Source organism: Geotrypetes seraphini, chromosome 9, assembly GCF_902459505.1.
Source record: "Geotrypetes seraphini chromosome 9, aGeoSer1.1, whole genome shotgun sequence".
Taxonomy (NCBI): Eukaryota; Metazoa; Chordata; class Amphibia; order Gymnophiona; family Dermophiidae; genus Geotrypetes; species Geotrypetes seraphini.
Window position 1 is genome coordinate 62424865 of NC_047092.1, and position 13611 is coordinate 62438475.

Genomic DNA, 13611 nt, shown 5'->3' on the forward strand with positions numbered 1-13611 from the left:
AGTCTCAAAGCTTCACTAAAAGCTTAAAGTGACAGTATACTTTACCACTTCCCATACCGCGCTCCTTGGACGATGTCGCCCATCTGTGAGAATATGCCGCCTGCTTGTCCTGGGTTAAAAGTATAGACGTACTGTATATATCTTGTCTTTAAGTTTGCCTTAATAAGGTATCAAAGGAAATAAAGAAAAAAATAGAACACACACCAAACAGTAGTTTCTTGGGGGTTCTTCCATCTCATACTGACAAAGACCTATCTGTGAAGGTACCCACAAAAATACTGGTGTAATTCTACATAACACACCCATTTATTCAAGTAATTGAATTTCATTTGTTTAATAAAAGTGAGAAAGAACATCTTACCGGTAGGAAAAGTCTTTGTGATGCACAGGGTTTAAAAAGTTTCTTCCATTCTAGCGCATTCTCAGATGGAAAAGTTATTGGATATAAGGTATATTTAAATTTTTCAGGAAATGGCCAGTAGTCAAGCTAAAGAACATAAAGAACAAAATTACATATTATATATACAGACACTCATATATATTACATACACACAAGAAATTATGACTTATGGGATAACATTATTTTCTTTACTCAGCAACACTGTTTTGCATGGCTAAGTGCTATCCCTTCCTACCAGCATATGGAGGTAAAGAAAACTGAATTCTACCAATGACATCATTAGTATAAGCAGAACAGTGAAAAATTTACCCCCTCCCCCTTTTACAAAATCGCAAAAGCGGTTTTTAGCATAGGCCGGCACACTGAATGCTCTGCGCTGCTCCTGACACTCAGAGTTCCTATGAGCATCAGGAGCAGCGCAGAGCATTCAGTGTACCAGCCTGTGCTAGAAACCGTTTTCACGGTTTTGAAAATGGGGGGCGGGGGGTAATTTTCTTTTTAATAATTTAGATTTTACAATCCAAGGTTTGAACATAAGAACATAAGAATTGCCACTGCTGGGTCAGACCTGTGGTCCATCGTGCCCAGCAGTCCGCTCACACGGCAGCCCTCTGGTCAAAGACCAGTGCCCTGAGACTAGCCCTACCTGCGTACATTCTGGTTTAGCAGGAACTTGTCTAACTTTGTCTTGAATTCCTGGAGGGTGTTTTCCTCTAGGACAGTGGTTCTTAACCTGGGTTCGACCGAACCCCAGGGGTTCGGTGAGTCAGTCTCGCGGGTTCGGCGGAGGTCAAAACACACCTCCGACTCATATAGCACTTCAATCATCTATCAGTTATTCAGTGATTTTGATCAAGACTGATCGTGTTCTCGGTTTCTTGATCTATCAATCTGTAACTAACGCCTTATATACATCAATCAATTCCTGATCAAAATTTGTGATTTAACTGATAGATGATTGAACGTGACCGAAGCGCTTATGATTCGTGATGATACGCCCCTCTTGTCCATAATTGGCTGCAGGTGATCACGCAACATCGATTGGCCTATTTGTGCTGCAGGGGATTTGATGCGCACAGTAGTCGAATTGTAACTGTTGTGATGGTACGTCGTGTGATACCTATCTTAATATTTTAATCCCTTACTATGTCGAGCAAAATACGAAAGTGGTTGGACGAATATGTACAATATGGATTCACATGTATAACGGAACGTGATGGGAGTCAGCATCCTAATTGCATGATTTGCAATGCCAAGTTGAGTAATTCTAGTCTAGCTCCGGCAAAACTAAGGGAACACTTCCTTAAGCTGCATGGAGATGGAAAATACAAGAACTCAATGCTCGCTGAATTCAAGGTGAAGAGAGCAAGATTCGATGAAAAGGCTACTCTGCCTGTTCTCGGCTTTGTACCCATCAACAAACCGATCCTCACAGCATCGTACGAAGTTGCTTACCTGATCGCAAAGCAGGGCAAACCACACACCATTGGTGAAACACTCATAAAACCAGCTGTGTTGAAGATGGCGAATATCATGCTGGGAAAAGCGGCTGAAGTTCAGTTATCTGAAATTCCTTTTTCAAATGACATCATCAGCAACAGAATAGAGGACATGAGCAAAGACATCTTGGTTCAAGTAGTTGCAGATCTGATTTCAAACCCGGCAAAATTCAGCCTTCAACTCGACGAGACCACAGACGTTTCCAAGCTAAGCCAGCTTGCAGTATTTGTGCGCTATGTGAAAGACGACGTGATAATGGAAGATTTTTTTATTTTGTAAGCCTCTTACAACAACAACTAAGGCAACTGATGTGAAGAAACTTGTGGATGACTTCTTCAAAGACAACAATCTTTTGTGGGATATGGTTTCAAGTTTATTCAAATTATTTGATTAAACGCTTTTCAAATTACAAAGCGTTTTACAAAAATAAAAATGAGATTTTAAAGAAATCACTAATACATAATATTTTAATTAGACCAACAGGGGTAATTAAACATGGGAAACAATAGGAAAGAAGGGAAGGTTTCTGCAGTTTGTTCGGACGGAGCTCCAGCCATGCTCAGAAGAAAGTCCGGTTTTGGTGCGCTAGTGAATGCCGATGCACCACACATCATTGTTACGCATTGCATTCTGCACAGGCATGCGTTGGCAACAAAATCCTTGCCTCCAAAACTGGCAGAAGTTTTAAAAATTGTTGTGGAATGCGTGAACTATGTGCGAAATAATGCTCTGAAGCACCGCATCTTCAAGAAGCTGTGTAAAGAAATGGGATCTGAATTCGAGGTGCTTCTGTACCATTCTAACGTTCGGTGGTTATCCCGGGGACAGGTGCTGAATCGTGTTTTTGCCATGCGTGTGGAATTAGCTCTGTTTTTGCAAGAGCAGCAACATTGTCATGCAGATTGCTTCAAAAATTCTGAGTTCATTCTCATTTTAGCGTACATGGCTGATATCTTTGCAGCTCTCAATCATCTCAATAAGCAGATGCAGGGTGGTGGAGTCAACATCATCGAAGCGGAAAAAAACCTGAAAGCTTTTCAAAAAAAGCTACCATTATGGAAACGACGAACAGAAAACGATAACTTCGCAAACTTTCCCCTCTAGACAACTGTGTAAGTAAGATCGAAGATGTATCTGGAATCGGAGACATTTCTGTACCTGCGGAACTGAAGCAAACTATTGCCACACACTTAGATGAGCTTGCAAAGTCTCTCGACGGATACTTCTCTACAAGAGAGTCATATCCAGCAAGAGACAGCCGTTCACGTTTAGTGTTGAGACAACAGATGTCAATGATGAATACCTCGATGAAATAATTGAAATTCAGCAGAGCCAGGTTCAACAGCAACTCTTCAGAACAACAACGCTCTCAACGTTTTGGTGTCAACAATTTGTAACGTACCCTGTTATTGCTAAGAAAGCTCTGGAAATTTTCATACCGTTTGTTACAACATATCTTTGCGAGCAATCCTTTTCGAGGATGCTGGACATAAAAACGAAGAAAAGGAACAGACTTTGTTGCGAAAATAACATGAGAGTGGCACTTGCCAAGATAAAGCCGCGCATTTCTGAACTGGTCTCTGAGAGGCAACAGCAGAAGTCACACTGATTTGCAGTAAATTTCATTATTATGTTATTATTATTCGAAATATAGGAGAATTTTTTTGTTTTCAAAATTGATATTATTTTTTCCCTCACTGTATACCTATGTTTTGAATTTGTAAAAATCATATTTTATTTTTCCAATAAAGAAGGGTTCGGTGAACACGCATATGAAACTGGTGGGGTTCAGTACCTCTAACAAGGTTAAGAACCACTGCCCTAGGGATTCAAGCCAAAGTTAGACAAGTTCCTACTGAACCAGAATGTACGTAAGTAGAGTTAGTCTCAGTTAGGGCGCTGGTCTTTGACCACAGGGCCGCCGTGTGAGTGGACTGCTGGGCACGATGGACCACAGGTTTGACCCAGCAGAAATCTAGAAGAAAATATAATATAAAAAATTATTACAAAAAAAGGCATGCATCAAGTCCACAAATTGTTAGAACAATACACTTCTCCCTCAATATTCGTGGGTTCGGCACTCCTGACTTCGATTATTTGTATGTGTTGGGGAGATAACCCCCTCATGGACTTACTTTTTTAAAATTAGAGACAACTCTGACCCACCCCCCTGTTCCCTCCCGGACCCTTCCACAAATTATTTTTGAAAGCCTGGTGGTCTAGTGGTGAAACAGAACAGGAGCGATCTTTGTATGCTCCTGCCCTGTGCAGAGTCGCAAACAAAAATAGCTGCCAGTTTTGTTTGTGGCTCTGCACAGGGCAGGAGCGGACAAAGATCGCTCCTGTCCTGTTTCACCGCTAGACCACGAGACTTTCAAAAATAAGTTGTGGAAGGGTCCTGGAGGGAGCTGGGGATGGGTCAGAGTCAGTTCTAAGTAGGTTGTGGAGGAGTGCGGGAGGCAGGAGGGAGCAGGGAGTGGGTCAGAGTCAGCTCTATAATTCGTGATTGCAATGGTGCACAATTACATGCTAAACAAAAGCTACACAAATGAGTAATGTTCTCCCATTTAAGTATACAGTATGTGCATTTTTTGAGCATAGGATAATTCATGCAAATACTTTTTTTTAGCTGATAAAGACTACTATCATAAAAGAGAAGAGTTTGTTTTTTACTGAATAAAAGTGCTACAAACATGTCCACTTACATTTTTAAAGTATACAATTTGCCAAAAATAAATATAGGGCTAGAATTACTAAGATGCACTAACATGCATCAACAAACATTTACCACAGGCCCGGGACTTATTTACTAATAACACATCAACGGTGTTAATGCACATTAGGAAATTTATTCTATAAACTTTTAACTTATGGGGTACTATTCTGTCTGCAATGTTAAGTGGCTTGCAAACCGTTCTCAGCCATCATTTGATTTAACCCTAGATATTCAATGCCAAGGAATGTGAAACTCCCAACATTGAATATTCCAGTATATCTGCTGACTCAGAAGTTAGGGCACCAGCTCAGTACATAAAGTCAGGACACTTGTTTTGCTGTTCTAACTTTATGCACTTTGGGCTAGATTCCCTAAGGACACCGATTGTGTCCCGACCACTTTACAACCACTTTGCGATCCTATTTTTCTCCAACCCGATTCACTAACCTCCTGGCTGATCAACCTCCAATCCGTGCATGCAAATGAGGGGAAACAGCACGCAAAGTAGGAAGGACGCAATTCACTAAACTCAAGCAGGAACATCGATTGGGCTGGCCAATCCAAAAAGAAACGACTGCTGAGGACCAGTCGCTTACATCCCTGCCGACTCTCCTGCCACGGCTCTACAGTACTTTCCAATAGTGTCCTGCCAGTTTTTTTTCACTCAGCTTCAATGCGACAAGTGTTCACCTCTCCTGTTCCCTGCTGCCCGGACTCTCCTGCTCTCTGCCACTCTTCCCTGCAGTGTGAGCCCATGGTTTTAACCCACGGGTTTGAAGCGAGGCTGCACCACGGCGAAGGGGGGAAGGGGAGAGCGAGCGCTGCAGACAACAGTCAGCTGAGCCAGTGGAAAGGCAAGGGGGAGGGTGGCAAGCGCTACCGGTAGTCTCTGCAGTATTCACGAGCGTCGTATCACCCAAAGGGTCATGAGCAGATGCATTCAGACATTACCTGAAGGAATCAAACAAGTTTTACATGCAGGTTTTTTTTTTAAATTTATAAGCAGGCAAGACAAATGAACTAGCTAGAACAGATGGGTGTAGCACAGGATTTTACATACAGGAGGCAGCTTCGAACAAGGAGGGCAGGAGAGCAAGCGCAGGCAAAGAAGATGGTCTGCGCATGCATCGGGATCGCTGGAGAGCAATCCTTGCAGTCAGTTGGGGGCGTGATTCTGATCGTGCTTCGTGAATCAGCCCCCGCCCCCCCCTCATCCCCCCCGGCCACAGATCGGATCCGATCCATGGCCATAGTGAATCTAGCCCTTAGCCAGTTAGCAGACTGAATAATGCTGCTAATCAGCTAAGTTGGCACTCTGTCTTAATTGCACCCCCTGCCCACCCCTAATCTAGACAGTTAGCAGTAATATTCAGTGGCACTACCTAGTTAAATGCTGCTGAATATTGGCGGCTGGCTAGCTTAACAGGCCTTAACCAGGCAGGGGTCTCTCCTATCTTGTTAAACCCTTTTGAATATCAACCCTTAAATCTTTGATTAGCTAAAGCCAAAGTTCAGCCCTATTTATCTTGAACTGTTACATATGCAAGCCTAACCTTGTGATGGCAATTATAAACAATGACGTCATAGGCAATTTTAATCCTTTAACACGATTATGAATTGTGGTGCCAATCCTAAATACTTACTATGTCCTTAAAGCTTTTGTGCAGTTGATCTTCTGCAAATATGTGAAAATGTAGACATTTGATGCTAAAAATAATTGCGGATTTTAACATTGTAACAGTCTCCTCTAGTCGTTCTCCACAAGCAACCACAGCCAGATGCATTTTCTCAGTGGGTTTTATGCTGATGGAATACCTGTAATGTCAATAAAGAAAACTGCTAAATAGAAAGCAAACTTTTTTTTTAAATAAATCTTTATTAATTTTCAAAACTAATACAAGTGCCATGAATTTTATAAACATTAATAATCAACATAAGCACTTAAATTCCATCAATAATAATACAAAAAAAAATATCACACCCTACCCTTTCAACAGCACAATCAAAAAATAAACCAACAAAATATCCCCCACCACCACCACCCCACCCTGGATATGCATAGAAATAGACAGATATTAAATAAAGACAATTATATTGAATTAACAAAGGATGTCAATGGTCCCCATATCAATTTAAATACTGTTATTCCTCAACATTTCCGCATTCATCTTTTCATATTTATAGCCTAAACATAAACTAGCCCAAAACGCTAAATTGAGGCGGTCACAATTATTCCAATTGCGTGTTATCATTTACATTGCTATTCCTGTCATAATAAGGAAAAGCCTGCCTTTGTAATGATCCATAGGAAGCTTGAAATGCAGCAAAGTACCACATACCGTATTTGCCGGCGTATAAGACGACTTTTTAGTACTGTACCTTAAAATCCTCCCCAAAGTCGGGGGTCGTCTTATACGCCGGGTACTGTTTACATGCCCTTGTTGCATGCACAGCCGGCCAGGTTCCCTTACTTTTGTGGCACTTCCCCGACCGACCGACAACAGCCCGGGTCCGACAAACCTCCCTGCCCTTAACCGCGAATCTAAATTACCTTCTTACAGCTGCTGTAAGAAGGTAATTTAGATTCGCGGCTACAGGGCAGGGAGGATTGTCGGACCCGGCCTGTTATCGGTCGGTCGGGGAAGTGCCACAAAAGTAAGGGAACCTGGCCGGCTGTGCTGCAACCGGGGCGGGGCGGCCGCCCCTCTCTCTTAGTACCGCGAGGCTACTCTTCTTCTCCCTATCTTCTCTGCTTGCAGCACAGAGCCGAACGGAAGTCTTCCCGACGTCCGCGCTGACGTCGGAGGGAGGGAGGGCTTTGTTTAAGCTTTGTTTAAGCCCTCCCTCCCCTCCGACGTCAGCGCTGACGTCGGGAAGACTTCCGTTCGGCTCTGTGCTGCAAGCAGAGAAGGTAGGGAGAAGAAGAGCCGCGTACATCCAGAAGACTGAGCATCCAGCCCCGCAGGAGTCCCGCGACCCTCGGAGGCGTCCGCATGGGATCCCCGCAACCCTAGGGGGCGTCCCCACAGGATCCCCGCGACCCTAGGGGCGTCCCCGTGCAGCTCTCTAATGCTGTTGTTGGTCGGTCGGGGAAGTGCCACAAAAGTAAGGGGACCTGGCCGGCTGTGCTGCACCCGGGGCGGTAGAGAAGGTATGCGGAAGAAGGGGTAGTCTTATACGGCGAGTATATAACAAAACTCTATATTTTAACTAAAAGTTGGGGGGTCGTCTTATACGCCCAGTCGTCTTATACGCCGGCAAATACGGTATAATTGCCTCATACGTCAAAGGGATAGTTGATTCCAATATGAGGTTAATCTGTCCCCATATTGACTTCCAGAAGCTGAGTATCAAAGGACAATAGAACAACAGATGATCCAGTGTCCCTATGTCCAGATGACAATGCCAGCATCTATTAGACTTAGAATTGTCCAATTTATATAACCTAACAGGGTTCCAAAAAGATCTATGTAATAGAAAAAAACCATGTTTGTCTCAGATGCTGACGCTGTACATTTCATCCTCCAAATGCAAATTCATGGCCATTGAGATGCAGAAATATACTGCTTTATCTCCATGCTCCAAATGTCTCTAAGGCCATTTTTTGGTTTCTTATTCAAGAGTTCAGATATTAATTTATACCACCGGGTGGCCTGATGCCCCAGCAAATCTGTCTGGAAGCATAGGACTTGCAAGCTATAATGATTTTTGAAATTCTGCCAGTTAGGGAACCCACTCTGAATGGCCTGCTTCAACTTCAACCATCTATAATTTTGAGATTTTGAAATACCAAATGATTGTTGCAGTCGTGAAAAATCCAGCAGTTTCCCCTTAGATCAGTGGTCTCAAACTCGTGGCCCGGGGGCCACATGCGGCCCACCAGGTACTATTTTGAGGCCCTCAGTATGTTTATCATAATCACAAAAGCAAAATAAAAGTTTCTTGATCCTATGTCTCTAGCTATAAATTACAATATTATTATTAGGACTTAGCCAAAAGGAAAGATTTATAAACTATAAACCTTGTAACCCATTCTGAGCTACTGGGAGGATGGGATAGAAATTGAATTAAATAAAATAAAGAGTTTTACCTCATGCAAAATTGTCATTTCTTTAATAAGACATTAACTATTTTTTTTCTGAGGCCCTCCAAGTACCTACAAATCCAAAATGTGGCCCTGCAAAGGGTTTGAGTTTGAGACCACTGCCTTAGATATAACATCATCTACCGTATTTTCGCGGATATAACGCGCACCATTGTAAAATGCGCACAGGGGTATAGCGCGCAGAAATCACGATGATATGTACAAAAACTTTTCTATACCGCGCTCAGGCATATAACGCGCATGCTGCCCGACTCTCCTCTGGCCACCCCGACTCTCCTTTCGCTCTCCCCGACTCTCCTCTGGCCACCCCGATTCTCCTTTCGCCCTCCCCGACTCTCCTCTGGTTGCCCCGACTCACCGTTCACCCGCCCTGACTTTCGGTGCACTGCCCCGCCTCTCCGTGCCTGTCCCCCTTGAAGTCCTGTCCCCCCTTGAAGGTCTGCCTGTCCCCCCTTGAAGTCCTGTCCCCATCCTGAAAGCCTGATGCCCCCCCTCGACGTCCGATTCTTCTCCCCCCTCGGCAGGACCACTCGCACCCCCACCCCGAAGGACCGCCGACTCCCCGACAATATTGGGCCAGGAGGGAGCCCAAATCCTCCTGGCCACGGCGACCCCCTAACCCCACCCCGCACTACATTACGGGCAGGAGGGATCCCAGGCCCTCCTGCCCTCGACGCAAACCCCCTCCCCCCAACGACCGCCCCCCCCCAAGAACCTCCGCCCGTCCCCCAGCCGACCCGCGACCCCCCTGGCCGACCCCCACGACACCCCCACCCGCCTTCCCCGTACTTTGTGTAGTTGGGCCAGAAGGGAGCCCAAACCCTCCTGGCCACGGCGACCCCCTAACCCCACCCCGCACTACATTACGGGCAGGAGGGATCCCAGGCCCTCCTGCCCTCGACGCAAACCCCCCTCCCTCCAACGACCGCCCCCCCCCCAAGAACCTCCGACCGACCCGCGACCCCCCTGGCCGACCCCCCCACCCCCCTTCCCCGTACCTTTGGAAGTTGGCCGGACAGACGGGAGCCAAACCCGCCTGTCCGGCAGGCAGCCAACGAAGGAATGAGGCCGGATTGGCCCATCCGTCCTAAAGCTCCGCCTACTGGTGGGGCCTAAGGCGCGTGGGCCAATCAGAATAGGCCCTGGAGCCTTAGGTCCCACCTGGGGGCGCGGCCTGAGGCACATGGGCCAAACCCGACCATGTGTCTCAGGCCGCGCCCCCAGGTGGGACCTAAGGCTCCAGGGCCTATTCTGATTGGCCCACGCGCCTTAGGCCCCACCAGTAGGCGGAGCTTTAGGACGGATGGGCCAATCCGGCCTCATTCCTTCGTTGGCTGCCTGCCGGACAGGCGGGTTTGGCTCCCGTCTGTCCGGCCAACTTCCAAAGGTACGGGGAAGGGGGGTGGGGGGGTCGGCCAGGGGGGTCGCGGGTCGGTCGGAGGTTCTTGGGGGGGGGCGGTCGTTGGAGGGAGGGGGGTTTGCGTCGAGGGCAGGAGGGCCTGGGATCCCTCCTGCCCGTAATGTAGTGCGGGGTGGGGTTAGGGGGTCGCCGTGGCCAGGAGGGTTTGGGCTCCCTTCTGGCCCAACTACACAAAGTACGGGGAAGGCGGGTGGGGGTGTCGTGGGGGTCGGCCAGGGGGGTCGCGGGTCGGCTGGGGGACGGGCGGAGGTTCTTGGGGGGGGGGCGGTCGTTGGGGGGAGGGGGTTTGCGTCGAGGGCAGGAGGGCCTGGGATCCCTCCTGCCCGTAATGTAGTGCGGGGTGGGGTTAGGGGGTCGCCGTGGCCAGGAGGGTTTGGGCTCCCTCCTGGCCCGATATTGTTGGGGAGTCGGCGGTCCTTCGGGGTGAGGGTGCGAGTGGTCCTGCCGGGGGGGGGATGTATCGGACGTCGGGGAGTCGGCCGGGCAAGAGGGCTTGGGCTCCCTCTTGCTCCGATCGTGGATGCGGGTGCGGGTGGGAGCGCGTGCGAGCGGTCGTTCGGGGTGGGGGTGCGAGCGGTCCTGCTGGGGGGGTGAATCGGGCGTCGGGCGGGGTGGGAACTATGTTTAAAAACTTTTGTATACCGCGCTCAGGCATATACCGCGCGAGGGGTATGCGCGGTACGTAAAATCACGTATAACGCGCGCGTTATATCCGCGAAAATACGGTAATGTACGAATGCTTGCCTGCATCCAATGCTTCCAGAAGATCCCAGACCCGCCTATTTGAATCTTAGAGTTTAGCCATAGGGATTGAATCTTTAACTATAGTTTTGCTGAAGCCAAATAAAGATCCAACATTGGTTTCAAACTATAGGTCTATTTCTTTGATTAATGTGGATGAAAAACTTAAGTTATTGGCTTTACGCTTGGCCAAGGCTCTCCCTTATATTATTGGTAGAAAGCAAATTTTAAAAAAATATATCCAACCTGATATGTTTTAATTGAAGGTCTTAGCACCTTTTAGCCGGGCGCTCCGCCCAGCTAATTTAGGTGAGTGCCCGGCTGTCATATTGGTCGCAAATTCACCTCATCCTTTTTTTTTTTTTTAAAGCGCCAGCAAATGGGTTTTCAGCTTTACTTTTTATAAAAAAAATTTTCCTACTGCAGGTCGTTTTTTACAGTCGCTGTTGGAGGCAGGGGCTGCAGGCTCATTATGACCAAGTGCGTTAAACAGGAAGAACCCCGATGTCGTGTTTGCTTTTGTTCTGCCGCTCATCCCGCAAGACAGGCTGGCCATTGCTTGCAGATCTGTTTCTGCAGGACATTAGTTTCACTTTGTGCAGGAGAGCCAATCAGAAAGAGGAGAGGCAGAAGCTAGCAGCATGCTTAAGTAACTGCTACTGGCACATGGAAAAAGAGGGAGAAGGTGCCTAAGAGGAATAAAGCAGGTCCAAGACATAGATTCACTACAGGCTAAGGCGGGAGATAGGGCAGGGAGGGAAGCTTACAACTTGGTGTTCTTGCTTGCTTTGGGCCCTCTTCGCTGCCATCTGTGGAGGCAGGACACGGCAGCGAGGAAGGCCCGAAGCAAGCAAGAACACCATGTTGTAAGCTTCCCTCCGTGCTCTATCTCCCGCCTTAGCCTGTAGTGAATCTGCTGATGGGGGGGAAGAGAAATGCTGTGCTGCTGCACCCAATTTAGGGGGGGAGGAAGACCAGGGAAGGTAGAGGAGAGGAAAGAGAGATGCCAAGACCATGGGAGGGATGTAAAGGAAAGGAGATGACCATGGAAGGGGAGAGAGAGATGTCAGGGCATATGGAGGGGGCATATGGAGGGGGGGTTAAGGAGACCGATGCTAGACCAGGGGAAAGGAAGGATGGAGAGAAAGGAAAGAGTAGAGATGCCAGATAATGGAGGGGGTGGGGGAGATGGAAGGAGAGGAGAGAGATGCCAGGGCATGGGAGGAGGGAACAGAAGGAGATAGAGATGCCAGACCATGGGGTGGAGTGGGAAGGAAAGGAGAAGAGAGAGATGCCAGAGCATAGGGGAGAGGGTAGAGACAAAAAAAATGGATAGCGGGTGAAGCTGAAATGAATCATGTACAAAAGAGAGAAACGGTACAGGATATACAGTTTCTTGAAGGGACACAGAAAGATGGAAGATGCCATATTGATGGAAAGGGCAGAGAGGGTTAGAGAGAGAGGGGCAGAGGCTGGGTGGAAGGGGCAAAGAGAGAGGGTAGATGTTGCATTGAAGGGAGAGAGAGGACAAACGCTGAATAGAAAGAAGAATGTGAAGAGATGATTAAAGCAGAAATGACAAAAGGTAGAAAGAAATATTTTTTGTTGCTTTGCGTAGAATCAAGTAGCGTTGTAACTATTGATAAAAGTCTTTAAATAGAAAATGGAAATAAGGTAATTTGGGGGGGACTAAACCCCTTTCTTCAGGTCAGGACAGGATACCATAACAGCAATATACTGTACTGTCTTGAAGAAAGATTTGGCCTCTGAAAGCTAATTGAAAAATGGATTAGTCCAATAAAATGGTATTTTCTTATTTCTTGTTATTTGTTTTATTTCTATTTGTTAATTTGTAAAGTGGTGATTGTTATGTATCAGTTTTTAAATTTACATCTACTGTCTTTATATTTTGCACAGTATTAGGGGACATGTGTCTTTGTGATGTTGCATTGTATGCAGCGTCTGGTTTCTTGGCGGTTCAGTTTTACTTTTGTCTACATATTTCTATTTTTATTTTGTGATTATTCCATATTGGGCGAGGGTGTATCTGTGTTCTGTGTATATGAAAAGGACATGGTTTTCTGTTAGCATCGACTGTACAGGATCAATTGACTGTACAGGATCTGGCTTGTTTAGTTTTACAATCCGTGTGTTGGTGTTCTAGTGCTCACTGCAGTGTTTAAGATGCTGCCTTTTCCTAGGTACACCCTTGTTGTGCGACTCATGGATTATTACTAAAAATAACTTTTTTATATAGAGGAGGGGGTTGTTAAAAACTGATCAGCACTGGCTGTCATATACTAGGTACACCACTGGATTTAATGACCCTATTCTAACTTTACTGTTGACGTAAGTGTTGTGTCCCCCCGTCCCCCACTATAAAGAATTAAAGTTGTATTAACATCAAGCAGCTTTCAAATGACATTATAAGCAAATAAAAATAAAATATTTTTAATACATTCCTAATTATTATCTGCATCTTTACCTAAACTGTTTTGCCCTAGCTCTCACTATGATCTTTATCTGCTACTTTTTTATTTTGCTGTAGTGCAATCACACAGGTCTCCTTCAAGGCTCAGCAACACCTCTCCATAAATTATGTGGAAGAAGTCTGGAAGTGGGGATCGCATCTATTTCATATCCTCAGTGAACCTCAGGAAGGAATCTAGTGATCAAAACATTATTAGAGGTGTTGTAGAGCTGTTTCTTGTATGACTGGATGAGCTATA

At 46.2% G+C, this 13611-nt stretch overlaps 1 protein-coding gene across 4 annotated transcripts in view; it reads right to left on the minus strand.

The window, feature by feature from the left end:
- Positions 1-13611, minus strand: part of GXYLT1 (glucoside xylosyltransferase 1) — a 99263-nt gene that overhangs the window by 52334 nt on the left and 33318 nt on the right. For all 4 annotated transcript variants that reach the window (XM_033959274.1, XM_033959275.1, XM_033959277.1 and 1 more), the window contains 2 exons: positions 6260-6431; positions 362-487 (listed from right to left, as the gene is read on the minus strand). In XM_033959274.1, the coding sequence (XP_033815165.1) occupies positions 362-487; positions 6260-6431 (298 nt within the window). The remainder of the gene's footprint in view (positions 1-361; positions 488-6259; positions 6432-13611) is intronic.